Source organism: Eptesicus fuscus, chromosome 2, assembly GCF_027574615.1.
Source record: "Eptesicus fuscus isolate TK198812 chromosome 2, DD_ASM_mEF_20220401, whole genome shotgun sequence".
NCBI lineage: Eukaryota > Metazoa > Chordata > Mammalia > Chiroptera > Vespertilionidae > Eptesicus > Eptesicus fuscus.
Window position 1 is genome coordinate 1040240 of NC_072474.1, and position 26375 is coordinate 1066614.

At 41.9% G+C, this 26375-nt stretch overlaps 1 protein-coding gene across 1 annotated transcript in view; it reads left to right on the plus strand.

Annotated features, from left to right (window-relative positions):
* The window catches only part of MYO9A (myosin IXA), a 321663-nt gene that overhangs the window by 65275 nt on the left and 230013 nt on the right, over positions 1-26375 (plus strand). Inside the window, exons 3-8 of the mRNA XM_008151369.3 lie at positions 1389-1483; positions 5242-5304; positions 7320-7419; positions 14349-14405; positions 19411-19508; positions 25189-25315. Coding sequence (XP_008149591.2) covers positions 1389-1483; positions 5242-5304; positions 7320-7419; positions 14349-14405; positions 19411-19508; positions 25189-25315 — 540 coding nt within the window. The remainder of the gene's footprint in view (positions 1-1388; positions 1484-5241; positions 5305-7319; positions 7420-14348; positions 14406-19410; positions 19509-25188; positions 25316-26375) is intronic.

Consider the following 26375-nt stretch of genomic DNA (forward strand, 5'->3'; position numbering starts at 1 on the left):
TTGTAAATTGGGTAGAGCGGGGTCTCAGGGAATCTCCAGGGCGGAGGAAACAGCAATGGCTGCCAGTAAGCCCTGCACCAGGGAGGTCCCAGCACAGGAACAATGACTGTTGCGAGCACCTCCATCTGGAAGAAAGCCACCCCTGCGTTTCTGCCCTGATGCCAGACAGTCCAGTTTCTCCCCTTATCTGTCTGGGTCCCCCGGAGCCTCACCCGACACTTGAGCTCAGAGCAAGTGGGAGCTTTTATCTCCCTCCCGATTAAAAAAGTGGCACACCCGGGTGACAGCCCATTCCATGCCTCCGCACTTCCTACCAGTCTCAATGTGCTTTCTTCTTTACCTCTCTAGTTGTAGTACTTCCACTCAGCCAGCTTTCCCATGGTTCTGGATGATAGTTGTTATGTATTTTACTTCTAATTTTGATATGGTTGTGGGAGGCAGCAAGTACAGGTGTTTACCTATGCCGCCATCTTGGTTCTTCCGTTGTAGACATTTTTCAACCCCATGCCCATTTCCAAACTACTTCTGATCTGCTTCCTGGTTTTCTTGTTTTGTTTTTTCTAGAATTTCGTATTACAATAAGTACTCTTGTGTCTGTTTTCTTCCCATGACATAATGTTTAATATTCATCAATATTGATATCTATATCAGTAGTTCATCTTTATTGCTGAGAAATATTATTTGCATGGTATATACTTTAGGTAATAATTTAGGGAGTTTTTATATTTTTATTCTTTTAAAAATAGTACTGTACTTTTGTTTTAGTTAGGTGTAATAAAGTGTAGTACATTATGTAATGAAACTTCATTTCATTTATACTATTTAAAAATTTTAATTAGTATGTTGTAATTATTTTTTACCTAGCTTTTTAAAATTTAAGTTTAGCAAGATTAAAAAAAACCACACATATATTGCCCTGTCCGAGTAGCTCAGTTGGTTAGAGCATTGTCCTGATATGCTAAGGTGGTGGGTTCCATTCTTGGTCGAGGCACATATAAGAATCAACCAATGAATGCATAAATAAGTGGTATAACAAATTGATATTTCTCTCTCTAAAATCAATAAGTAAGTTAATAAATTAAAAGTACATATAAGTATATTACAATAATTTGTTGATTCTAGAATGTGAAATTTAAATTAGAATTTTAATGAGCATTAAGTTTTTAAAATTAAGTTTTATTTTACCCAATAGCATAAAATACTGCCTACTTGGTTTTATTTCAATTATTAGTTGCTTTCTTTTACTTTTCCTGAACTATATGAGGCTGAAGGTATAAGTGAATTTTTTTTTCTGCTGTTTCTTTAGCATTTTGTCTCTTAGGATTTTTCCTACATAGGATTTTTCATTTTTTGAAAATTAAATTAATGAGAACTATTTATTTTGACAGGCCTTTGGAAATGCAAAGACAGCTCATAATAATAATTCAAGTCGTTTTGGCAAGTTTATTCAAGTAAATTACCAAGAAACAGGCACTGTACTTGGGTAAGTAGCAATGTCAGGCTTTGGAGCATGTTTATATTTTCACTAGGGGCCCAATGCACAAAATTCGTGCAAGAGTAGGCCTTCCTTCCTCCAGCTGCTGGCACCGGCTTCCCTCTGGCACCAGGGACCCAGGCTTCCCTCAGGCCCTGGCTTCGTTTGGAAGGATGTCCGGTCTAATTAGCATATTACCCTATTGTTATTATAGATGATTGTTTCTTTCTAAGCCATGGGTTGTTCATTTGCTCTTTAATGAGAATAGTGACACTGGGAAGCAGATTTTTTTTTTGTTAATCCTCATCCAAGGATATTTTCCCATTGATTTTTATTTCTCAGCAATAAAGATGAACTACTGATATAGATATCAGTATCGGGCCGGCGGGAAGAGAGAGGGAAAGCCAGAGAGAAACATCGATGTGAGAGAAGCAAACCAATTGGTTGCCTCCTGCATGAGCCCTGACCAGGGCCTGGGCCGGGGAGGAGCCTGCAACCAAGGAATGCGCTCTTGATCGGAATTGAACCCGGGACCCTTCGTTTGCAGGCTGATGCTCTATCCACTGAGCCAAACCAGCTAGGGTGGGAAGCAGATTTTTAAAACGTTTTTTCTTTTGGAATCTAAGGAATAAAATAAACTGATGAACAAAATAGATCCAGAGCCATGGAAGAATGGAACAGACTGAAAAATCTCAGAGGGAAGCGGGTAGGGGGTTCAGGAAGAGATTAACCAAAGAATTTATATACATATATGCATATCCCATGGACACAGATAATAGTGTCAAGAAGGCCTGGAGATGTGTGGGAGTGAGGTCAAGGGGATCAATGGGAGAATAAAGGAAATATTTGTAATACTTTCAACAATAAAGATAAATTTAATAAAAACGTTATAGGGAAGAAATGAGCTGAGGCGGGGCTGCTTTAGCTTGCTGGGAAGTGAGGTTTGGTGGGTTAGCTGCCTATGCCCATTTCTTACCTGGTTGGCCATCTCATGGGGTCCCTTAGAGTTTAGGAGATTCATGCCTGTGGGGGAAGAAGAAAGCAAATGGGAAGGTATCAACATGCTACTGGGATGGAGAGCACTCGAAAAGGTGATATTTTTACCTTGGGTCTATTTGTTGACTTACTACTCAAGATGAATATTTTTTTGGTCATTACTGATGTAAGAGAAAGTTGAACCTTTTTAGGTAGTCACTTAACATAGAGGAATAGTCACTGAATTTCATTTATAGAATGAGAAAATAAACATCAGCCATTTCTAAGTCATTAAACTGTCTTAAGAATCAAGGAATATATATAACTAGAGGCCCATTGCACGAAGATTTGTGCAATAGACCTTCCGTCACCTGGCTGCCTGCACCAGTTTTCCTCCAGCACTGGGGACCCAGGCCTTGGCTCTGGCCTCCCGCTGCTCCGATCGGTCCCCCGACGGGACTCGTGAGTGTCGCCACTCGCGCCTCTGGCCGGCCCAATTGGTCCCCCCTCAGCAGCAGCCGATCGGGCCGGCGGGAGGCGCGGGGGGGCGGGACTTAAGAGTCCCGCCCCCCGTGCCTTCCGCCTGCCTGATCGGCCGCCCCGAGTCCAGCCGCCCGTGCCTCCCACCAGCCCGATCAGTCCCCTCTCAGCAGCGGCTGATCCGGCCGGCGGGAGGCGCGGGGGGCGGGACTCACGCGATTGGGGGCGGGGCAGCGTGTGGGGGCTGCAATCTTTGCTGGGTTAATTTGAATAGCGCCCTGATCGGCTGTGGACATAGCGAAGGTACGGTCAATTAGCATATTACTCTTTCATTAGGTAGGATGGTACTTTGTAAGTTATAAAGCAATATACTCAACTTTACCAATTAGCAACCTCTCCAACAACCCAATCATAAATACTAGGAAAGAGCAGCCAGATGTGACTGCATCCCGCTTTTATGAGTAAAAGTACCAACTGTACCTTTGAAAACTAACATTCCTCATCTCAGGAAAGGAATGAGCTATGAAACTTGTTAGCCATTGCAGAATAATTTATCCTTGTTTTTGCTTTTGTTTTTTTGGGGGGAGGTTGTAAGATTACACATAGTGTTGGTAAAAAAGTTTAAATCTAAATGCAGAAGCATTTGAGATCTTGCTCCCCAGCATATATCGTCAACTTGACTCAAATAAACTCATATAAATAATTACATACATACATACGTACATACATACAAAAAGTAAAGTGATAAGACAAGCATAATCAAAATAGCATAAAAAGTACAGATCAATCTCACTTATTAATGTAGATACCTCTATTTTATAAGTGGAGAAATTAATACTCAAAGATATGATGCAGGGTAGGTATAAGAATTTAACACACTAGTTTGTTAATTTTCCTTTTTTCATTTTAGACCAATAAAACCCGGTTTCAGTAGTTTAGATTAGAGGTAATAATGCTACTTCAGAAGACGTGATAAATTTTAATTACTGGTGGTAGTGGTGACACTTTGCAAAGAAGGTGCATTTGAGCTTAGTTTTAATGAATTGAATCTGCTAGACAGAGAGGGAATAGTCTACAGAATTAGAAGTGGAAGGAAGACCGTGAACAATATATTCAGGAGTGAATATCATTCTTGAGGGAATAGCCTGTATTTGGGAGTGGCTGAAATACAGAGCTTGCTATAGGAGGGAACTGAGGGAAATAAAAGCTTAAGAATCAGATTTTGACCCCAAAGAGGTTTATGCTAAATAATTTGGATTCAGTAGTCTAAAGCTTTTATATTTGTAGAATCCCTTTTTCTTGTTAGAGCTCAACTGATTGCTCCAATTTGGGGAAGAGGTATTGAAGATTTGAAAGACACAGACTGGATAAAGATAATAACATCAGAAATGCAATTCATGTTTAAGTTCCTTATTACTTTCAGGATAAATTCCTTTCTTCTGGCACACCATATGTTTTTCCTTCTTGATCTAGTCCACTTGCCTGTCTTATTCTCTAGCCATGTTAAGTATCTTCCCTGAAGTTGATAGGTTTCCTTCTTTTATGCCTTTATATAAAGGCAGTTCTCCTTGTCTTATTCTGGGCAATCTTTCAGATTTCAGAGTCATTTACTCATTTACTAGGTATATTTAATGAATGTTTACTATGCGCTATATATTCAACCTCTGTGGGAATTCTTCCTTACATCCTTTTCCCTTCTTGGATTAAATCTTATGTGTACCTCCTAGTACATCTATAATTGGTCATTGTTCTATTATAAACCCAATCAACTCAGTATGATAGCTGCTAATTTACTTATTTCCTCCACTATTTTGTAAGCCCCTTGGGAATAATAATGTATCCTGTATTTCCATATTTGAACAATGCTTAGCACAGTGCACAATTAATGAATACTTACTGAGTAAATCAGTAAATAATAATTGATTTCAGAATGTGGCAATAGCATTAATATGTAAAGAATATATATCTTTGAGTCTTACTTAGTAGTCTGGCCAAAGTATGATATTTGAAATAATGTATAGTACGGTAGATGAGCCTGGAAAGAGAGTAAGGTCTGTGTTATTGGAAGTTCTTATGTGCCATGTTTTGAACTTCTGGCTTTATTTTGCTTTATTGAAAGCAAAACAAAACAAAAAAGATTTATGAGTTATGAGTTTATGAACCAAACATGGATAACAATATCCTTACACATTTACTAATGGTAAATGTACTAAAATGATCTGGATAGCCTTCTTTATGCTTTTTCATCTTCTCTGAAAACATATTTGTCTACCTTATATTAATTATATTAACCAATTTTATTTTTCTTCTAGTGCCTATGTTGAAAAATATCTACTGGAGAAGTCCAGACTCGTTTATCAAGAGCATAATGAACGGTACATATTTTCATTTGTATAATTAGATCAAGTTAACATTTGTATAATGCTTATTGACTTTTAGGATCTTTGTATGTTATGATCTTTAATTTAGTTTATACCATGCATAGCTTTACATATAATTGCCATTTCTGTCATGGACAGAACAGTGCACTTTTTCTGAGGCTGCTAGGAGATTATTTTTTTTAAATACTCACCCAAAGATATGATTTATGGATTTTAAAGAGAATTAAAGGAGAGAGAGAGAGAGAGAGAGAGAGAGAGAGAGAGAGAGAGAGAGAAACATTGCAGTAGAGAGTAATGTCAATCGGTTGCCTCCCGTCTGCTCCCCAGTCGGGGATTGAACCCACAACCTAGGTATGTGTGCTGACTGGGAATCTGAACCTGCAACCTTTTTGGTGTATGTGACAACACTCCAACCGAGCCACCTGGCCAGGGGCTGCTAGGAGATTTTTAAAATGGGTATATAGAACTGTTGTCCTTTCTAAATTCTAGGCAAACTATCAGAATAGGAAAACAGTGGTTATCTTTGTGTGCTTTGTGAGCATGGTGCCTTTGGAACATTTTCCATGTCTTAGTGTCTTTTCTTTAACTTGGGGCGAGCAGGCCAGCAGGGGAGGGCAGTTGGGGGCAATCTGGCTGGCAGGGGAGCAGTTAGGTGTCAATCAGGCCGGCAGGGGAGCAGTTAGGGGGCGATCAGGCTGGCAGGCAGAAGCGGTTAGGATCAATCAGGCAGGCAGGCAGGCAGGCGAGCAGTTAGGAGCCAGCAGTCCTGGATTGTGAGAGGGATGTCCGGGTCCCAGATTGGAGAAGGTGAAGGCCGGCTGAGAAACACCCCCCCCCCCACCTGTGCACGAATTTCGTGCACCAGGCCCCTAGTCTATATATATATAAAAGGCTAATATGCAAAGTGTTCCCTCGGGAGTTTGACCGGGAGACCAGGAGTTCGATCGCTTGCTATGATGTGTGCTGACCACCAGGAGGCGGTGCGGCCCTGGTTGCTGGCATTGAAGTGTATCTGCTTGGTTAGCTAATGATTAAAAAGAGATTTCCTTAAGTTCTTGGAAATAGTAAGTTTGACATGTCTTTCACAATCAGGTAGGCATTTTACTAGTATAATTCTGCCTTCACCTTTACTTTCTGCTTGTGCAGACCATTAAGATTAGCCGGAAGTGAGAGCTTAGTACTTCTGGTATTTGCAGAGCTGGCATGTAGTCCTGAGCATGTGCACAGCTTTATGTATGTGCATGGTCATCTAGATTCTCAGCAACATATTGGAGCTTTTCAAAGACTTGGTGGAGATTCGCAGAGTTTTCCTTTAAATTTTTGGTTAGCCTATTTTTTGCCCCAACATTTATCCACTGCTTCAGACAATAACATATTAAAAATTTACCTATAATTCTTTTCTACAAATGCCCCTGGGGAAAAGATTTTCACACTTGGTTTACTTTGGGTCAGGTCAAATAAGGACAATTTTGAACACTGGTTTCTTCCAGACAGTTCAGATAATGATATTTCTTATGGAACGAGGCTCTCCTTTGGAGACTGCCAGGCTTCGGTGTTGACCAGGACTGTAAACTGTTGGCTGTGAAGGCCACCATAGACCTGGCAAGCAGCAGGTAGAATAGGACAAGTTAGAAGACCACAAGCTTACTGGTTTTACTGAGTTTCAGCCATTTCTCTTATGTAAACACTCCCTGGATTGCTGTAAACCTGTTAACTTCCAGAGTTCTAAAAAGTTGATTTTTGACAAATTTGCTAAGTATTCTAATTGATTTATGAACGAGAGAATTTTCAGACATTATAACTTTGCCATATTCTTGCCTTCACCCCTCTGCTTTAAATTCAACAGCCAAAACATTATTTTATTTTATAGTACTTAAATATTGAGTTTATCACCTTTGTATTAAAAAATGAAGCAAAGCTGAAACATTTTAGTAATTAATGTTTGCTTTTTCCCCCAGTTAATGATAACCATAGGTGCATTATAAAGCCATGCTTCTTGTTTCCAACAGGAACTATCATGTATTCTATTACCTCCTGGCAGGAGCAAGTGAAGAAGAGAGACTAGCATTCCATCTTAAACAACCAGAAGAATATCATTATCTTAATCAGGTAAGCATCAATGAAAAGTATTTTCAAATATAGGGCATTATTAAATTTTAGCTCTTAGTGACAGGTTATTTTTTAAAGTACTTTGTTTTCCAAATCTGGTAATGGATATTAACTAGTATTTCCAAACATGCAATCTAAAAACTTGTGTGATGTAGTTCTCAAATTTAAAAATTATTACTCTCATGAGTTTTAAAAGATTAGTTATATGTGTGCCTTTTGCTTTTTTTGAGACTCTTTAAGAAAATAATAAACTATTTATAGGTATCTCCATGTGAGAAAAATGGGTTACTGTCTCAAAAGTAATTTACCTTTTACAGACCTCCCATGTTAAGTGATACTAATGCTTCCCTGCCCAGGTTGCTGAGTTGTTTAGAGCACCGTACCCATATACCAAGGTTCACTTCCAGTTTGATCTTTAGTCAGGGTGCAAACTAGAAGCAACCAATGAATTAAAAAATAAGTGGGACAACAAATCGAGGTTTCTCTCTTTTCTTCCTCCTCTCTCAAGTCATTAAAAAAAAATCCTCCTATCTAATAAAAGAGTAATATGCAAATCATTACTCCGCTACACTCACAAGCCACGCCCACCAGACAATCAGAAACGAATATGCAAATACACCCAACCAAGATGGCTGCGATCAGAGCCAGCTGGGGTCCCCTGCAGGCGATTGGAGCCAGCTGGGGGTCCCTGCCTAGGGCCCGAGCCTCAAACAGAGGCCTGGGGCCTTGGCTGGGTGTGGAGCGGGGCGAATGGACCCAGCTGGGGGTCCCTGTCCAGGGCCCGAGCCTCAAACAGAGGCTTGTGGCCTTGGCTGGGGGTGAAGCGGGGGTGATCGAGCCAGCTGGGGGTCTCCTGCCAAGGGCTAGAGGCTTTAGGCCTTGGCAGGGGCGGAGCCGGAGATCGGAGGAGATAGGTGTGAACTACAGAGGAAACACCTTTTCTGACCACTCATTGGCTAAGCTCCCTGTATGCCACTGGTAATATTCTTAGTAACTTGGGTATAAGAATCCAAAGAGGTGATCTAGGGCTTTTCCACCACACTCCTGGGGAAAAAAACGAAGGTCTGCTGCTGGAGGGCTAAGAAATGTCATAACCTGCCCTACACGGTTTGGCTCAGTGGATAATGCCTAGGTTTGCCAACTTCAGGATCCGGGTTAGATTCTGATCAAGGGCATGTACCTAAGTTGCAGGCTCCTCCCTGGCTGGGGCCCAGTTCAGGGCTCATGCAGGAGGCAACCAATCAAAGTATTCCTCTCATTTTGATGTTTCTCTCTGTCTTTCCCTTTCTCTTCCACATTCTCTAAAAGTCAATGGAAACATATACTCAGGTGAGGATAAAAAAAAAAAAAGAAAAAGAAATGTCATATCCTATGAAAGACACATCTTGAAAATGCCTAAAGAAAGTTGTCATTTTTTCTTGGTGAAGGGACTGGAGTCCGTGTTGATGAAAACACCTTGGTGGCTGTGGTGACTGGCAGTGGCTCCAGCAGTGGGGTGATGGGGCTGGTGCCTTTCCCTGATCAGCCCGGTTGTCTCCCACAAAGGGAGGCCAGACTGCGGCTTAGGGCTCCCAGTATGTGAGAGGTGGCAGGCTGGGCTGAGGATACCCCCCCGCCCCGAGTGCACGAATTTCGTGCACCGGGCCCCTAGTAAAAATAATACCTTAAGCCAATATATTAGACTTCAAAACATGCAAATGAAATCTCAAGTAATCCCTTGCAAAGGTCAAGCATTAAGCATTGGTATCATTTAACAATATATATGTATATACTAGAGGCCCAGTGCACGAAATTCATGCACGGAGTGGGGTTGTCCCTCAGCCCAGCCTGTACCCTCTCCAATATGGGACCCCTTGAGGGATGTCCGATTACCCGTTTAGGCCCGATCCCGGTGGGCAGTCGGATCCCTAAACGGGCAGTCGGACATCCCTCTCACAATCCAGGACTGCTGGCTCCCAACTGTTTGCCTGTCTGCCTTCCTGATTGCCCCTAACCGCTTCTGCCTGCCAGCCTTATCACCTCCTAACCACTCTGCTGCCAGCCTGTTTGCCCCCAACTTCCCTCCTCTACCAGCCTGTTTGCCCCAACTTCCCTCCTCTGCCGGCCTGGTCACCCCTAACTGCCCTCTCCTGCAGGGTTGATCACCTCCAACTGCCCTCCCTTGCAGGCCTGGTCCCTCTCAACTGCCCTCCCTTGCAGGCCGGGTGCCTCCCAACTGCCCTCTCCTGCTGGCCATCTTGTGGTGGCCATCTTGTGTCCACATGGGGGCAGGATCTTTGACCACATGGGGGCAGCTATATTGTGTGTTGCAGTGATGATCAATCTGCATCGTACTCTTTTATTAGATAGGATAGAGGCCTGGTACAGGGGTGGGGGCCAGCTGGTTTGCCCTGAAGGGCGTCCCGGATCAGGTGGGGGTTCCCTTGGGGTGTGGGGCAGCCTGAGCGAGGGGCCTGTGGTGGTTTGCAGGCCGGCCACGCCCCCTGGCAACCCAAGCAGAGGCCCTGGTATCTGGAATTTATTTTCCTTCTACAATTGAATATTTGTAGCCTGGAGCGGAGCCAAGCCTGGGGCTCCCTCTGAGGCCGGCAGCCATTTCTGTTGGGGTTATAATTGAAACTTTGTTGACTTAAGCGGGTGGGCCCAGCCAGGGTATGTGGAAAACTTTGCTTCCCCTTTTGCCGGTGGCAACCCTGGCCTTCTCTCTCAAGCTCCATTCTGCCGCCATTTGTTTGAATTTGTTTACCTTCTATAATTGAAACTTTGTAGCTTGAGTGGAGGCTTAGGCCTGGCAATGGCAGGCGGAAAGCTTAGCTTCCTGTTACCTAGGAAACCTTGCTCTCTGTGGCTGTAGCCATCTTGGTTTGGGTTAATTTGCATGCTCGCTCTGATTGGATGGTGGGCGTGGCTTGTGGGTGTGGCAGAGGTATGGTCAATTTGCATATTTGTCTATTATTAGATAGGATAGGATATATATATTTATTTATTTATATATTTATTTATTTATTTATTTATTTACACACACACACACACACACACACACACACACACACACACTCAGGGCCCGGTGCATGAAATTCATGCACTCGGGGGGGTTTTCCTCAGCCAAGCTTGCCCCCTTTCACATACTGGGAGCCCTCAGGGGATGTCCTACTGACGGCTTAGGGAGTGGGCCTAAGCAGCAGTCTGGCCTCCCTTTGTGGGAGACAACCGGGCTGATCAGGGAAAGGCACCAGCCCCATCACCCCCCTGCTGCAGCCACTGCCAGTCACCACAGCCACCAAGGTGTTTTCATCAACACGGACTCCAGTTTCTTCACCAAGAAAAAATGACAACTTTCTTTTTTTCTTTTTTTTAAAATATATTTTATTGATTTTTTACAGAGAGGAAGGGAGAGGGATAGAGAGCCAGAAACATCGATGAGAGAGAGAAACATCAATCAGCTGCCTCCTGCACAACCCCTACTGGGGATGTGCCCGCAACCAAGGTACATGCCCTTGACCGGAATCGAACCTGGGACCTTTCAGTCCACAGGCTGACGCTCTATCCACTGAGCCAAACCAGTTTTGGTGAATGACAACTTTCTTTAGGCATTTTCAAGATGTGTCTTTCATAGGATATGACATTTCTTTTTCTTTTTTTTTTTTTTTTATCCTCACCTGAGTATATGTTTCCATTGACTTTTAGAGAATGTGGAAGAGAAAGGGAAAGACAGAGAGAAACATCAAAGTGAGAGGAATACTTTGATTGGTTGCCTCCTGCATGAGCCCTGAACTGGGCCCCAGCCAGGGAGGAACCTGCAACTTAGGTACATGCCCTTGATCAGAATCTAACCCGGATCCTGAAGTTGGCAAACCTAGGCCTTCTCCACTGAGCCAAACCGTGTAGGGCAGGTTATGACATTTCTTAGCCCTCCAGCAGCAGACCTTCGTTTTTTTCCCCAGGAGTGTGGTGGAAAAGCCCTAGATCACCTTTTTGGATTCTTATACCCAAGTTACTAAGAATATTACCAGTGGCATACCGGGAGCTTAGCCAATGAGTGGTCAGAAAAGGTGTTTCCTCTGTAGTTCACACCTATCTCCTCCGATCTCCGGCTCCACCCCTGCCAAGGCCTAAAGCCTCTAGCCCTTGGCAGGAGACCCCCAGCTGGCTCGATCACCCCTGCTTCACCCCCAGCCAAGGCCACAAGCCTCTGTTTGAGGCTCGGGCCCTGGACAGGGACCCCCAGCTGGGTCTATTCGCCCCGCTCCACCCCTAGCCAAGGCCGCAAGCCTCTGTTTGAGGCTCAGGCCCTAGGCAGGGACCCCCAGCTGGCTCCGATCGCCTGCGGGGGACCCCAGCTGGCTCCAATCTTCCCCTCTGATCTTCGGCTCCAATCGCCCAGTTCCGACCATGGCCACTCTATGAGGCTGTAGCCATCTTGGTTGGGTGTATTTGTATATTCGCTTCTGATTGTCTGGTGGCCGTGGCTTGTGAGTGTAGCAGAGTGATGATTTGCATATTACTCTTTTATTAGATAGGATAATTTAGTGAATGATCCTGTTAAACACTCAATGTGAAATGTATCAAAGGAAGTGACTTAGAAAATTCCTGTCTTCCTTGAAACTCACATTATACTCCCAAACTTCCATAATAAATACTAATTATCACAACTTTTCATTACATTGATTTCACTAAGTTTATTACTTCGCATATTAGCAAAAATTCTAGGACCAACATTAATGGAATTGGTATGATAGTACATCAATGGCCTCCTCTTATTATTTTAATTTTTTGAGGCAAAAATATGTATGGAAAGACATTCCTTTATGGTAATTAAAAATCCTTATGAAGTTTTTGTAAGCAAATTGATGCTTTGATAATGGCTCAAAGATTGTAGTATGTATTTAGGGTTATGAAAGAAACATCTTAGACTTTTCTGAAGAAAAAGCCTGCTGTATAGCTGGTAATTCTTAATTTTGAAGTGACATTGAAATAACTTTGAGTTGATATATTGAGAACTGTGAAATTATTAAAAATATCACTTCCTGATATAATACTAGGCACTTGTCATATATAGAATTAAGTAGCATTTTTTACAAAAAAACATTGATGGGGCTTTTGATTTCACCCCCTCCCCTGTTTAAACTATTTACATTATATTTGGGTAATTAAATATTTTCCTTTTTAAAAAGTAGTAATTGCCCATAAATGAGCTGATAGTTGTTAATATTAGAGAAATTCAGAGTTACTATTCTTCCAGATTTTTTGTATTTGGTGGCCATGCCATATGTATTCTTGTCATTAGGTCAGTATTCATAAAATAGGATACTCAGTATTAATAAAAATCTTAGAGTCACTGGACAATAGTAGGTATCTTACCTAACAATAGACAAACATGTAAATTGACCATACCTCCGCTATGCCCACCAGCCAATCAGGAGGGAATATGAAAATTAGAAGGACAAAGATGGCGGCCGCCCAGCTGCTCCAGGTGTGGAGTGGCCAGGCGGGGCAGAACGCCTGCTATGAGAGGGAGGGCAGGGGGCAAAGGGATTTATAGGACTGGCACTCGACGAAGACTGTAGACTCCGGAATCTGCAGCAAAGATGGCAGACTCTGACTGGAGTCTGCAGCGAAGCAGTGAAGACGAAGATGGCAGACTCTGGCCGGAGTGAAGGCCTAGGTCCCGGGTGCTGGTGGAAAACTGGTGCTGGAAGCCAAGGGAAGAAAGGCCTATTGCACAAATCTCTTCATGCAACAGGCCTCTAGTCTATACTAATAAAAAGGTAATATGCTAATTAGACTGGATAGACCGGAAGTCTTCCGGATGTCCTTCCGGACAAAGCTGCAGCGGCTGCGAGGGCTGAGGAGGGCCGGCAGCTACAGCAGCTGGCAGTGGCAGTAGAAGCGGGGTGATGCCTTCCCCTGATTGGCCCAGTGGGGAGTGGGCCTAAGCCCACTTAACTTTGAGTTGATATATTGAGAACTGTGAAATTATTAAAAATATCACTTCCTGATATAATACTAGGCACTTGTCATATATAGAATTAAGTAGCATTTTTTACAAAAAAACATTGATGGGCTTTTGATTTCACCCCCTCCCCTGTTTAAACTATTTACATTATATTTGGGTAATTAAATATTTTCCTTTTTAAAAAGTAGTAATTGCCCATAAATGAGCTGATAGTTGTTAATATTAGAGAAATTCAGAGTTACTATTCTTCCAGATTTTTTGTATTTGGTGGCCATGCCATATGTATTCTTGTAGGACATCCCCTGAGGGCTCCTGGACTGTGAGAGGGGCATGCCGGGCTGAGGGGCCCCTCCATCCCCCAAGTGCACGAATTTTCGTACACCGGGCCTCTAGTGGTTATAATAATACTAATAGCCCTGCGCACAAATCTGTGCACCAGTAGCTCTCTGCAGGGCCTGGCCGCTTTGCACCCGCTGCACAGAGGCTCTTTGCGGCCCAGAGGCCCATCCGTGGCCGGGCGCGGAATGCTTGCCTTGTTGCTGGGTCAGTGATGCAAGCATTCGGCGCCCCAGCCTGGCCAGAGACCCATCCACGCCGGGCGCGGAACGCTTGCCTCATCGCCGCAGCGATGAAGCAAGCGTTCTTCGAGGCTGCTCATGCTGCCCGCTCTCAGCGGCTGCCCCCCCTGGGACTAGGGGACTCTGGCGGGGCTGAGAGGACTGGGTGCCGCCATCTTGTGGCTATGGGTGCTGTCATCTTTGTGACGGAGTGATGGTTAATTTGCATGTTACCCTTTTATTAGCTAGGATATGATCTCTCAGAATTGGAATGCTTACCTGGTTGTTTCTTGTTTTATGCTGCTATACAAAATAACTTTTTTTGGATAGCATCAGTGACATCTGAACACTATAAGAAATTATTAGAAAAGTGTAATAACTTTTATTTCTACCTAACTAATCTGCCTTACTTTCAGATAACAAAGAAACCCCCCAGACAGAGCTGGGATGATTATTGCTGTGACTCTGAGCCGGTCAGTACAAGTACCTAAATACTCTGTGTTCCTATTAAGGGATCCTTATCTTGTTTATGAGCATCTATTTCACGACTTAGAAAGAAAATCAGCTGACATACAAACAAGACTTAATGTTAAATTTCTTTCAATTGATATTATATGGTTTGTTGATTAAAAATCAGTTAATTTACTTTTTTATGATATTTTTCTGCTAACAGTTAGTTATATTTAGTATTTAATTTGACAAATAATAAATTGATTGCATTCCTGATTTCAGCATTGATGTGGATCCTTATGAACAACAGGGGATTTTTCCTTGACATTTTTTTCACAAAAATTTTTAGTGGTTTAATTACTCACATGAGTAGTATTTATTATTTATTTTTAAAAGTAACATCCTTCCTGTTTTATGTGTCAGTTAGCAGTCTACATCTGAATGCATGTGTAATTTTTCTGATTTTTTAATAGCAAGGGAGGCTATATTTATATTTTATGCTTTATATTATTTCATGTTTTAAATTGAGTGATTTAAGGGCATATAGCATATAAAATGATAAGGTAAATTTAGCTTTATTTGTTATATTTTATAAGGACAAGTTTATAATCATATGAAAGACACAAAATAATCTTTTTCCTTCCCTTTAGTTTGCAGTTAGGTCAATGTAAAAGGCTGAAAACACACACTCATCTATATCTATTACTTAACTAATTAACTAATTTATTAACCAGTCCTTCTGGAAACATAAAATATCTTAGTCCTTCCTTTAAATAACCAGCATTTTAATTCTTACTGCATGTGATAAAACTCCACTAATTACAAAAGTAGCTTATTTCAGAGTTGAAAAAGATCAGTAATTATGGACATGAATTTTTCCCTTCAAAGTTTAATTGTGTTAGCATTTTCTAATAAGTCAAGTAATTTAACATTTTGGAAAGTAAATTTTAGACATTTAAATGTATAGATTCTGATGAATTTTAGTAGAAAAATTTTATGCTGTTTTGCCACTGTTGAGAGGCTTCTGTTTTTCACTTACTATACCATTCGGAAGTAGGTAAGAGACCTAGAAACTGATGGCCAATATAAGACTTGATTTCCTATGCAGAGTTTATAGTAAAATTGTGAACAGATCTGCTATTCTTTTTTTTTTTTAAATATATTTTATTGATTTTTTACAGAGAGGAAGAGAGAGGGATAGACAGTTAGAAACATCGATGAGAGAGAAACATCGATCAGCTGCCTCTTGCACACCTCCTACTGGGGATGTGCCCGCAGCCAAGGTACATGCCCTTGACCGGAATCAAACCTGGGACCCTTGAGTCCGCAGGCCGACGCTCTATCCACTGAGCCAAACCGGTTTCGGCCAGATCTGCTATTCTTTAGATAGTCTAAGTAATGCTTAAGAATTTGCGCTCCAAAGTAAACAGACCTACTAGTAACTTCAATACTGGCTCAACCACTTACTAGTTTTGAGAACCTGAGCAGGTCACTTAATTCTTTTGTTTCTATAATTTATTTAAGGTGTTAATAATGGTCTTTATCTTTTAGAGTGCTAAATCCCTAGTAAGTGCACAGTAAATGTTTCCACCACTGCTGCCACCATTGGAATCATCATTATCCATTTTTTCCTTTTGGAAGGATTTTTATAGCCATATTCTCCTACTCCCTTAGCATTACTTTCATCACCACCATCCTGCTTCTGGTTTTCAAGTCTGTTATAGTTTGCAGTTTGGGTAGGATCTTTTGAATCTGTAATGTTTTCATTTCTTTCTATTTTACATGTTTCTACAGCATAAAGACTCTTACTGCCATTCCTTGTGTGACAGTTTATAAGTTTGTTGTAATTCCCTCAAATTTATCCTTTTTGGCTTTACTCCTTACCCTGTGCCAGTCCAATATAAAGTCTCTTCATGCTGAATATTTTTTTGTTGTTAATATATTTCATTGATTTTTTACAGAGAGGAAGGGAGAGGGATAGAGAGTTAGAAACATCAATGAGAGCGAAACGTCGATCAGCTGCCTCCTGCACACTCCCTACTGGGGATGTGTCCACAACCAAGGTACATGCCCTTGACTGGAATCGAACCTGGGACCCTTGAGTCCCCAGGCCGATGCTCTATCCACTGAGCTAAACTGGTTAGGGCTGTACATTGTTTTTTGCATACATTTTTCCATTTAAAAACCACTTTAACATCCATATTATATTTGATCATTATAAAACCCCTGGCTGTAAGTTACCTTTCACCTGAGAAGCAATGGGGACTCAGAATTTAAGGGACTTCCCCCATGGTGGTGAAGGAAGTTAATAGTGTAACTGGGATTCCAATCGGGCTATGTTCTCGTTCTCTCTCTCTCTCTCTCTCTCTCTCTCTCTCTCTCTCTCTCTCTCTCTCTCTCTCTCTCTTTCTCTCTCTCTCTCTCTCTCCCTCCTCCCCTCCCCCCACCCCCATAAATGAACTCCAGTATCTTTACTAATTCTCAAAATCAGTTATTATGACTTGTGTCCTGCACTATCAACTGTAGTTATAAAAAAGCATGATTTTCCAAATACCATTCTAAAACATAAAGACAGCATAGAAAAAAATGTCCAATTTGACTATACCATTCACTTTCCCTCATACTCATATTAAATGCCTACTATATGCCGCACTTATTGTGGGCACTCGTAAATGAGAAAGGGTTGGAACAAAGGCTGATCTTATAAAAGAACCATTTGGTATGTTTGTGGGGAGTGTGCACTAGCATGTTATCAAGTAAGACTAGAGCTTGAGCTGAGTCGGACTGAGGAATTAGTTATCTTCTTTCAATGGAAAGGATTGTGATGGTTGTGGGTTAGTTCCCTGCCTTATTTTTTGAATCTTACCAGATCATTGTTCTCTCTATGACCTCCAACAGCTTTGTATTTTGGTGCCTGAAGGCTTTCCCCAGGACCCAGTTTGTGCTCTTTAGGCCTACAAATGAATTCACAACTCTTCTCCCCTTCTCTCCAGAAGTTTTCAGCTATGACTGATTGGGAGATGGGTCTATAAATTCGCCAGCTCCTTCACCTCTGTACTTTTATACTGTTTCTCAGAGATTACTTTGGGATTAAACTCCAGTTACCCTCTGTGGTAACTGCTTTAATATTGTACCCTATTCAGGCTACATTGCCTTCCCTATTTTATTTTTCCATCCCCCTACTACTTGTACTGAATCTTGATCTCAAGGTCTACTTCCATAGGAACCTAAATTAAGATAAGGATATTTCTGATCTGGTATATTAATCCATTCTTAGTTTTTCTAATATCTTTGTCATCAGAAAAACAGTTAAGTGCACGTTTTAAAAAATTGTGATTTTGGTGTTCACTGAGACAACATTGTAATAAAGTTGATTCTGGATAACAGAAAATGTAAATGTATTTATATTTTAGTGCTTCTTTCCGTGTACTTTCTCAGTATTGTATATACGTTGTAATCTTCCTTTGGGAACAGACAAGAACACTGTCAATTACAAGAATCATTGCTATGTCATTGAGTTTACTCAAGTGGAAGCACAGAACCCCTCACCCCCTTATTGGTTATAGAGAAATGTTTATTAAATCATAAAATAAATGAGATTTTTGTGGTCTTGGAGGAAAGAAGCAAGAGCATTTTAAAAAGTTTTACTATAGGTAAAAATGTGTTAAAACTTTTTAGTGAGTAGGACATTGTCTTAAATGTATCTTACCAAAAATGTTATAGGCAGAAAATGCATGGATTCTCAGAAAGAATTCTTACTGAAGTGAATTTAAAAATTTAAACTATGTCTAGATGTATTCATTAACTCATTCTTATAGTATCTGAAGCAAATTATACATGATAGGTGCTTGATACCTAAAAAAATAAATGACACTTCATTTCTCAAAAAGGAGTGTTGCATTTAATTCAGTACTTATTTAATAATTCAATGATTATATATTTATTTCAATAATTACCCACTTTCTTCTTTGCCCTGATTTGGTGCTGGAAATAATGAAATGAATACAGCAGATAACAATTTACTGAGTGTTTGATACAACATTCCTTCGGATAGGCATTACAAAAGTAAATACGTGTAAGGAGGTGTTTGACTGTGTGAATGTAATGGACTCTGAGAACATACAACAAAGGGATTTATAGACTTAAGTGTACAGCCCTGGCTGGTGTGGCTCATTTGCCCCATGACTGAGAGGTTGCAGGTTAGATTTCCTGGTTAGGGCACTTGCCCAGGTTGTGGGCTGCAACCCCAGTAGGGGGCATGCAGGAGGCATGATGGACGTTTCTCTCTGTCCCTCTCCCTTTCTCTCTCTCTGAAATCAATAAACACATTAAAAAAACTAATCAAAGAAACATAGTAAAATAACTTAAAAAAGACTTAAGTGTACAGTGTTAATGTTTTGGGGGGAACTGAAAGAGAAGGGTTACCCTGAAAAAGTAATATTTTTTTATCTGGTAGTGTACACTTTTCTTTTGCTGATTGATTACCATATTTATATTACTTTATTTGGAGCTATTTATATTATATCTAAATATAACCGGAACATTTTTGTATCGTACAAATCTATGCTCCACTTCTCAACTAAATTATTGGGTCTTCTAAAATTTATTTTGTGTCCCAGGATCTAGTTCAGTGACTTGCCTATGCGTAGGCATTTATTAAGTATTTGTTGAATAATTTGCACTTGTTTGTGTAATTGAGCTCTTCTGGATGCTTTGGGTCTCTAAAACTCTTCAGAACCAATCAAAATAAAAATTGCTATCATAAGTTACTTTTGAGATTCTTGCCTTGGTGATTGTGAAAGGGAGAAAAAAACGTAACTTTATGGTATTTTGCTAAGTACTATGTATTTAGTTTGCATAAGATTAGAGGTCTAATGAATTTGACTGTGTCTAAGTATTTTATCAGCTCTAATTTTTATGCATAGGTGTACTTATCTAAAATTACTATATTTCTGAGTGGCTTATGTTAGTTTTCAACGGGTAATTTTTATTTCCCCTTCTTTTTTTTTTAAAAAAATAAATAAACAGGATTGCTTCACAGTGGAGGGGGAGGATTTGAAGCATGACTTTGAACGCTTACAACTGGCCATGGAAATGGTAGGATTTCTTCCCAAGACACAAAGACAGTGAGTTTATTTATTGTGTTTTTATACCTTCAATAGAGGACAAATTATGATGTGTGTTTAAAAATTCCTCTTTCTTGGTCCTTTGAGACACTTTTATTATAGTCCTGATTTTAGTGCCTCTTCCTCCTTAGGTGTGGCTTAGAAAATTTACTTTTCTAAAAGACTTGTTTTGAATTGCTTTTTTGTTAAAAATTCTTTGAGATACTTTCAAAATCAGTTGAAAGCAGGAGCACTTCTTCCTGTACAACTTATATTTATAAACATTTGCATAGAATTGCAAGAGTTTCTGGTGTCCCTGAAGCCTCTTCATGAACCTTATGTAAGCACTGTTGCTTTATAACACTATTTTTATAGCTTCTTATTTTCTATATCATTGATCTCTAATCTTATTAAAGCTCACATACCTATCAGTAAAAAATAATTTTCCATATATTTACTCTTTAAATTTATGTATGTACTATTGTACTAAACATTTTGTTTATTGTACTAAATATAAATAAAATAAAATGTACAAAGGTTGAGATAAAGATGAAGTTAGTTATTGGTAACATAAAACAAACTATTTAAAATTAAAGACACAAATAACCTTGACTCTCACCAGAAAAAAATTGTAACATTACTATTTTTTAAAAAAGTTTATTGATTTTTAGAGAGAGAGGAAAGAGTGGAAGAGAGAGAGAGAGAGAGAGAGAGAGAGAGAGAGAGAGAGAGAGAGAGAAACATCAATGTGAGAATATAACATTGATTGGTTGCCTCCTGCATACTCCCTACCTGGGATCAAGCAGCAACCAGGCATGTGCCCTGACTGGGAATTGAACCGGCAATCTTTTGGTACATGGGATGATGCCCAACCAACTGAACCACTCTGGCCAGGGCTATAACTATTGTTTAAAAAAATTTTTTTATTGATTTCAGTGAGGAAGGGAGAGGGAGAGAGAGATAGGAACATCAATGATGAGAGAGAATCATTGATTGGCTGTCTCTTGCACGCCCCCCTACTGGGGATGAGCCCCCAACTCAGGCATGTGCCCTTGACCGGAATAGAATCTGAAATGCTTCAGTATGCTGTCTGATGCTCTATCCACTGAGCCAAACCTTTTTAATGAAATTTTCTTTAACTGTACATTGTTTCTGCTTCTGTATTTTTAGGTATCCTGCCTTAGAGTATGGTTATTGTTATCCCCTAATGGAAGATTATAAGCTTTTTGAGAACAGGGATTCTTATTTATATTTATTAATCTTTTTCATATTGAATTATAGTATATTGATTTACTGACATGATGTTTCTTATTTCTGGAGTTTATGCATTACATATTTGTGCGTGAGGAAACATTAATGTGCTGATTTTTGAACCCAAAGTTCTGAAACAGTGTAATTACCAACCATAGAAACTACTGCAGAAACAGTTTTTTAAAAATGGCTCAGGCCTGGCTGGTGTGGCTTGGTGGTTGAGCGGGTGGTTGAGTGTCGGCCCATGAACCTGGAGGTCACAGTTCGATTCCCAGTTGGGGCACATGCCTGGGTTTCGGGGTTTTGGGCTCAATCCCCAATAGGGGGTGTGCAGGAGGCAGCCGATGGATGTTTCTGTTTCATTGATGTTTCTCTCTCTCTATCCTTTTCAGTTCTTCTCTCTAAAGTCAATAAAAAAATATTTTTAAAAAATGGCTCAGGAATTAATGTTTGTATATCTTTTGACTTCCGTTTATTTTTACAGTATTTCAGTTATATTAAATTTCCTCTTTAATTTAACCCAGCCTAATTTTATGACTTAATCCTTTATAATTGACTTGTCTTTTGTTTGAGTAATTAAACATTTTTAATTATTTAAGAAATTAGACCTATAAATTAGATGTTGACTCAGGACCTCTAAATATAGCTGTAGGTCCCTAAAGAAGTATCTTTGTTTATTTAGAATACTTCCTAATTTTAGGAAAACACATAGTGTAAATTTCATAAGTAAGGACAAATTTATCCTAAAGAAATAAAGTGGTCAAGGCACAAATATATGTATATATCTGGATTTTCAAGAATGGCTTTTAGATAGAGTTGTGTTCAGTTTTAGATGTTCACTTGTGTTAAATGCCTAAGGAATTATATGCTTTTCTTAGTTACATGGAAGTCCTTGGTAACCTCTGTGAGACATTTTAGATGCCAGAATGTGATGGTAAATAGGGATGACAAAGTAAAGATAAGGATTTTATAAGTCAATCCTTATTTGGATGCTTGTTTTTGAAGGGGAGAAAGAAGATGTGGAATCTAAGATGGGTTTTTTAAAGTAAGAGAGATGTGAACATGAGATTATTTTGGTTAAAAATTCTTGTAGGTTTAGGTGAGAGATAGGAAAAAAGTATAATAATGTATCCCAGTAAACTGGAGTTCATGGGATGGAGAGCACAAGTGGAGGGATTAGTTGCTGACTGGATTAGTTGCATGTGTTCCTCAAAGACTGGGGGGTGGGAGGGAAGACAAAAGAGAGGGTCCAGATGTAAATGTTTCACAGTTGGGGCCTGATACTAGATAATATGCCCCAATGGCCTCAGGTTGGCTTAAAAAAACATTTATCAAGGGTACCATCATATGATGTAGGAAAGCCTTTTTTTTTTAAAAAAATTATCTTTATTGTTGAAAGTATTACAGATGTCCCTTTCACCCCCTATTGGGCCCCTCTACCTTGTTCCAGTCACCTTCCTGGGCCTTTCCCCACACTATTATCTGTCCATGGGCTATGCATATCCTATATAATAAAAGTCTAATATGCTAAGTGCCCAGTTGTCCATTCAAACAATCAAAGCATAATATGCTAATAATATGCTAAGGCCGCTGAACCACTTGCTATGATGTGCACTGACCACCAGGGGCAGACAGTCGACTGGTTGACCAGTCGCTATGTTGTGCACTGACCACCAGGGGGCAGATGCTCCGACCAGTAGGTTAGCTTGCTGCTGGGGTCCGGTGATTGGAACTAAGCAAGATGGGCCGAACATGCCCTGGAGCCCGCCCACAGCCCCTCCCCAGCTGGCCAACCTCTCGTGTCCCTCCCTGGCCTCAATCATACACTGGTGGGGTCCCTTGGCCTGGCCTACACCCTCTCACAATCCAGGACCCCTCGGGGGATGTCGGAGAGCCGGTTTTGGACCAATCCCGCAGGCATAAAAGGCTAATATGCAAATTGACCAATTGGTGGAACGACCGGTTGCTATGATGCACACTGACCACCAGCCAGAAGCCACTGCTCAGCTCAGGGCTGGCGAGTGCAGTGGTAGTGGCAGGAGCCTCTCCCACCTGCACGGCAGTGCTAAGGATGTCCATGCGGAGCGGGCCTAAGCTGTCAGGTGGACATCCCCCAAGGGCTTCTGGACTGCGTTAGGGTGCAGGCCAGGCTGAGGGGACCCCTCCCCCCAAGTGCAAGAATTTTGTGCACCGGGCCTCTGGTATACATATAAGTTCATTGGTTAATCTCTCCTCCCCCCCCCCCCCCCCCATCTGAAATATGTCAGTCTTTTACATGCTTCAATGTCTCTGGATCTTTTTTGTTCATCAGTTTAATAGGTTCATAGATTCCACACATAAGGAGATCATGTGATAACGTGTAGGAAAGCCTTTCTTAAATGCTAGAGGCCCGGTGCACAGATTTGTGCACTTGTGGGGTCCCTCAGCCTGGCCTGTGCCCTCTCGCAATCCGGGACCCCTCGGGGGATGTCGGACTGCCGATTTCAGCCTGATCCCCGCAGGCCATGCCGAGGGACCCCACCAGTGCACGATCCGTGCACTGGGCCTCTAGAATGCATATAAGATCTTTAATCTCTTCTCACCCTCTCTCCTCCCCCCTTCCCTCTGAGATTCATCAGTCTGTTCCATGTTTCCATCCCTGTGCGTTGAACGTCCTCTGGTGGCCAGTGCATGTTATAGCTACCTATCGAACAGTCGAACAGTCGCTTAGGCTTTTATATATATAGACTAGAGGCCCAGTGCACGAAATTCATGCACGGGGAGGGGGCGCGTCTCAGCCAAGCCTGCGCACTTCACAGTCCAGGGGCCCTCAGGGGAGGTCCGACTACATTTAAAAAAAATCACCCTGTACTTAATTTTCTTACTAACTCCTCCTTTTAAACTCCCCTCACTCTCACATTCTGTTTCTTCTTTTTATTTAACTATTTTCCTGGCCTCACCTCATTTTAGCATCTTTCTCTTTCCTGCTTTCTTTCCCTCCCTCCCTCCCTTTGAACCTCCCGCAGCCCCTCTCCCTCCCTCCTTCCTTCCTTCTCTCCCTTCATTCCCCGTATCTGTCTCCTTCTTACTCCTCCCACCCTCCTCCCCCATTCGCCTTTCCTTTGTGAGCCTGAACCCTACTTCTGTCCCTCCTCCCCTATTATTACTACCCCCCTCCCCCACCATGTTCACTGGTTTCTCTTTTAAACCTTCCCCTTTCTTCTCTGGGACCTGCTTCTAGCTTGCCTGAGTGCACTTTGATATTAAAGCTTCCATTCGGGGGGCATTAATCCCCTGCCCAGGGCCCAGTCCCGGCCAGGCCTTCACTGCCCCCCATTCCCTGGCCTCCCCGCCACTGTCCTCCTCCCATTCCCTGCCCGGGACACCCCAACTTCTAGTCAACAAAGTACACTTAATGCGCCACCAACCTAACCCTGGCCAGTGTCTTTGGGGTCCAGCCTTCGGGGATGAAAGTGGTACCTTCCTTAGTGTCCGACCTTGCCCAGCTAAGCTGCATCTCCCCTCCCAGCATGGGGCGCCCAGCCCAGCGAGGTGGCCGAGGCCCGCGCAGCCCTGGCGCTGCTGCCGTGAAGAGGAGTGCCTCTGCCCGGAAGGCCTTGGACCGTCTACCCCTTCGTCCAACGGCCTGCACCAGGGGCCACCGCCCTTCTCCTGCATCTGGCGGGGCTCCCTGCCCCCCGCCGCCTGTGCCCCGCTCCTCACCAGGCGCAGCTGCTCCACCCCCCGCCCCCATGATCACCACCGGCCCATGTGCAGCCCTGCATTTCCTTCCCTTTTCCATTCCTGTGTCTTTTTCTTGTTCCCTTTCTGTATTTCTGTTTCTCCTCTCGGCCTGTCTGCATGCAGGCCTGCCTTCCTCTCCCTCTCCTTTCTTATCCTCTCTATCATATCCTATCCTACCTGCCCTGGGCCTCGCAGCTCCCTGAGCAGGGGGCAGGACGCAGCCTGCCTATTGGTCATTATGTGATGGCATCTTGGACAATTTGCATATTCATCTATTATTAGTGTAGATAACTACTAATTGAAAAAATCACCTAGGATACATGGTTAAAAATGCATATTCCAAGGCATGAAACATCTTTATTCAATAGATCTGAGATAGATAGTGTAGGGAAAGGGCATTCCAGTCAGGATGAAAAACATTTAGGAAGGAATGGACTTTTGAAACACTACCACAGATTCAGATAATAGCAAGACGTCCCCTTCAGATAACTTTTCTGACAAGTGGTAGGTACAATACTGAAGTTAAGGTTTTGCAAAGCACTTTGCACAATGACTAACATAGTAAACACTCAATAAATTTTATAGTTATAATTATTCCCATATTTCTTATTTTCTGAAGACTACGTCATATTTGTACTAGTTAATTTGCATGATAATGATTTTTGGGTTGAAATAAGCTTAGAGAATACACATAAGCAAGTTGTAATTTATAATCTTGTTTTTGCAGGATTTTCTCTCTTCTCTCAGCAATACTACATTTGGGTAATATCTGTTATAAAAAGAAGACATACCGGGATGACTCCATAGATATCTGTAATCCAGAAGTTCTTCCTGTCGTCTCAGAATTATTGGAAGTGAGTGATTACATTCTCAATTGTCATTTCAAATACTGGGTAACTTGTCAGTTTTTATTTTGTGGAAGTTTTGTAGGGGAAACTAGGTTAATACTTTTTTATTAATAGTGTTTGCCTAAAAGGTGGAAATTTTGCTATTGCATGTGCCACAATGTTTGGAAAATTTGGGTTTTCTACCCTGCCTCTTCTTGCCCTAGATACCCATAATCCCTCAATTTGCTGTATAGGATGAATATTTCACTCAAGATGGCATAATATTCTAGGCCTTTGCTACTTTTTCTTCTATATTTCAGATTTCTTCTCATGCTAAGATTTTGATTAGATTGTTTTATTTGAAGATGGGGTATCTAGATGGATGGGGAGAAAAGGATATTAAATTTTTCTTTCTTCATCTATACTAATAAAAGGGTAATATGCTAATTAGACCGGACTTCTGGACGACTTTCTGCACGTCCTTCCGTACAAAGCCACGGTGGCGGGGCCGAGGCAGAGGCAGAGGCAGTTAGGGGAGATCAGGCCGGCAGGGGAGAGCAGTTAGGGGGATCAGGCTGGCAGGGGAGAGCAGTTAGGGGGATCAGGCTGGCAGGGGAGAGCAGTTAGGGTGATTGGGCCAGCAGGGGAGAGCAGTTAGGGTGATCAGGCCGGTAGGGGAGAGCAGTTAGGAGAATCAGGCTGGCAGGGGAGAGCAGTGAGGGAAATCAAGCCAGCAGGGGAGCTCAGTTAGGGCGATCAGGCTGGCAGGGGAGAGCAGTAGGGGCATCAGGCAGGCAGGCAGAGTAATTAGGGACGATCAGACAGGTAGGCAGGTGAGCGGTTAGGAGCCAGCGGTCCCGGTTTATGAGAGGGATGTCCGACTGCCACATTAGGCCCTCTCCCTGCTAAGCTGGCAGTCGGACATCCCCCAAGGGGTCCCGGATTGGAGAGGGTGCAGGCCGGGCTGAGGGATACCCCTCCCCTGTGCATGAATTTTGTGCACCAGGCCTCTAGTAGTTATATAGAAACCTACAATGCTTCTTTCCATAACAAGGTCTTTATTACCTTACTAGAGGCCCGGTGCATG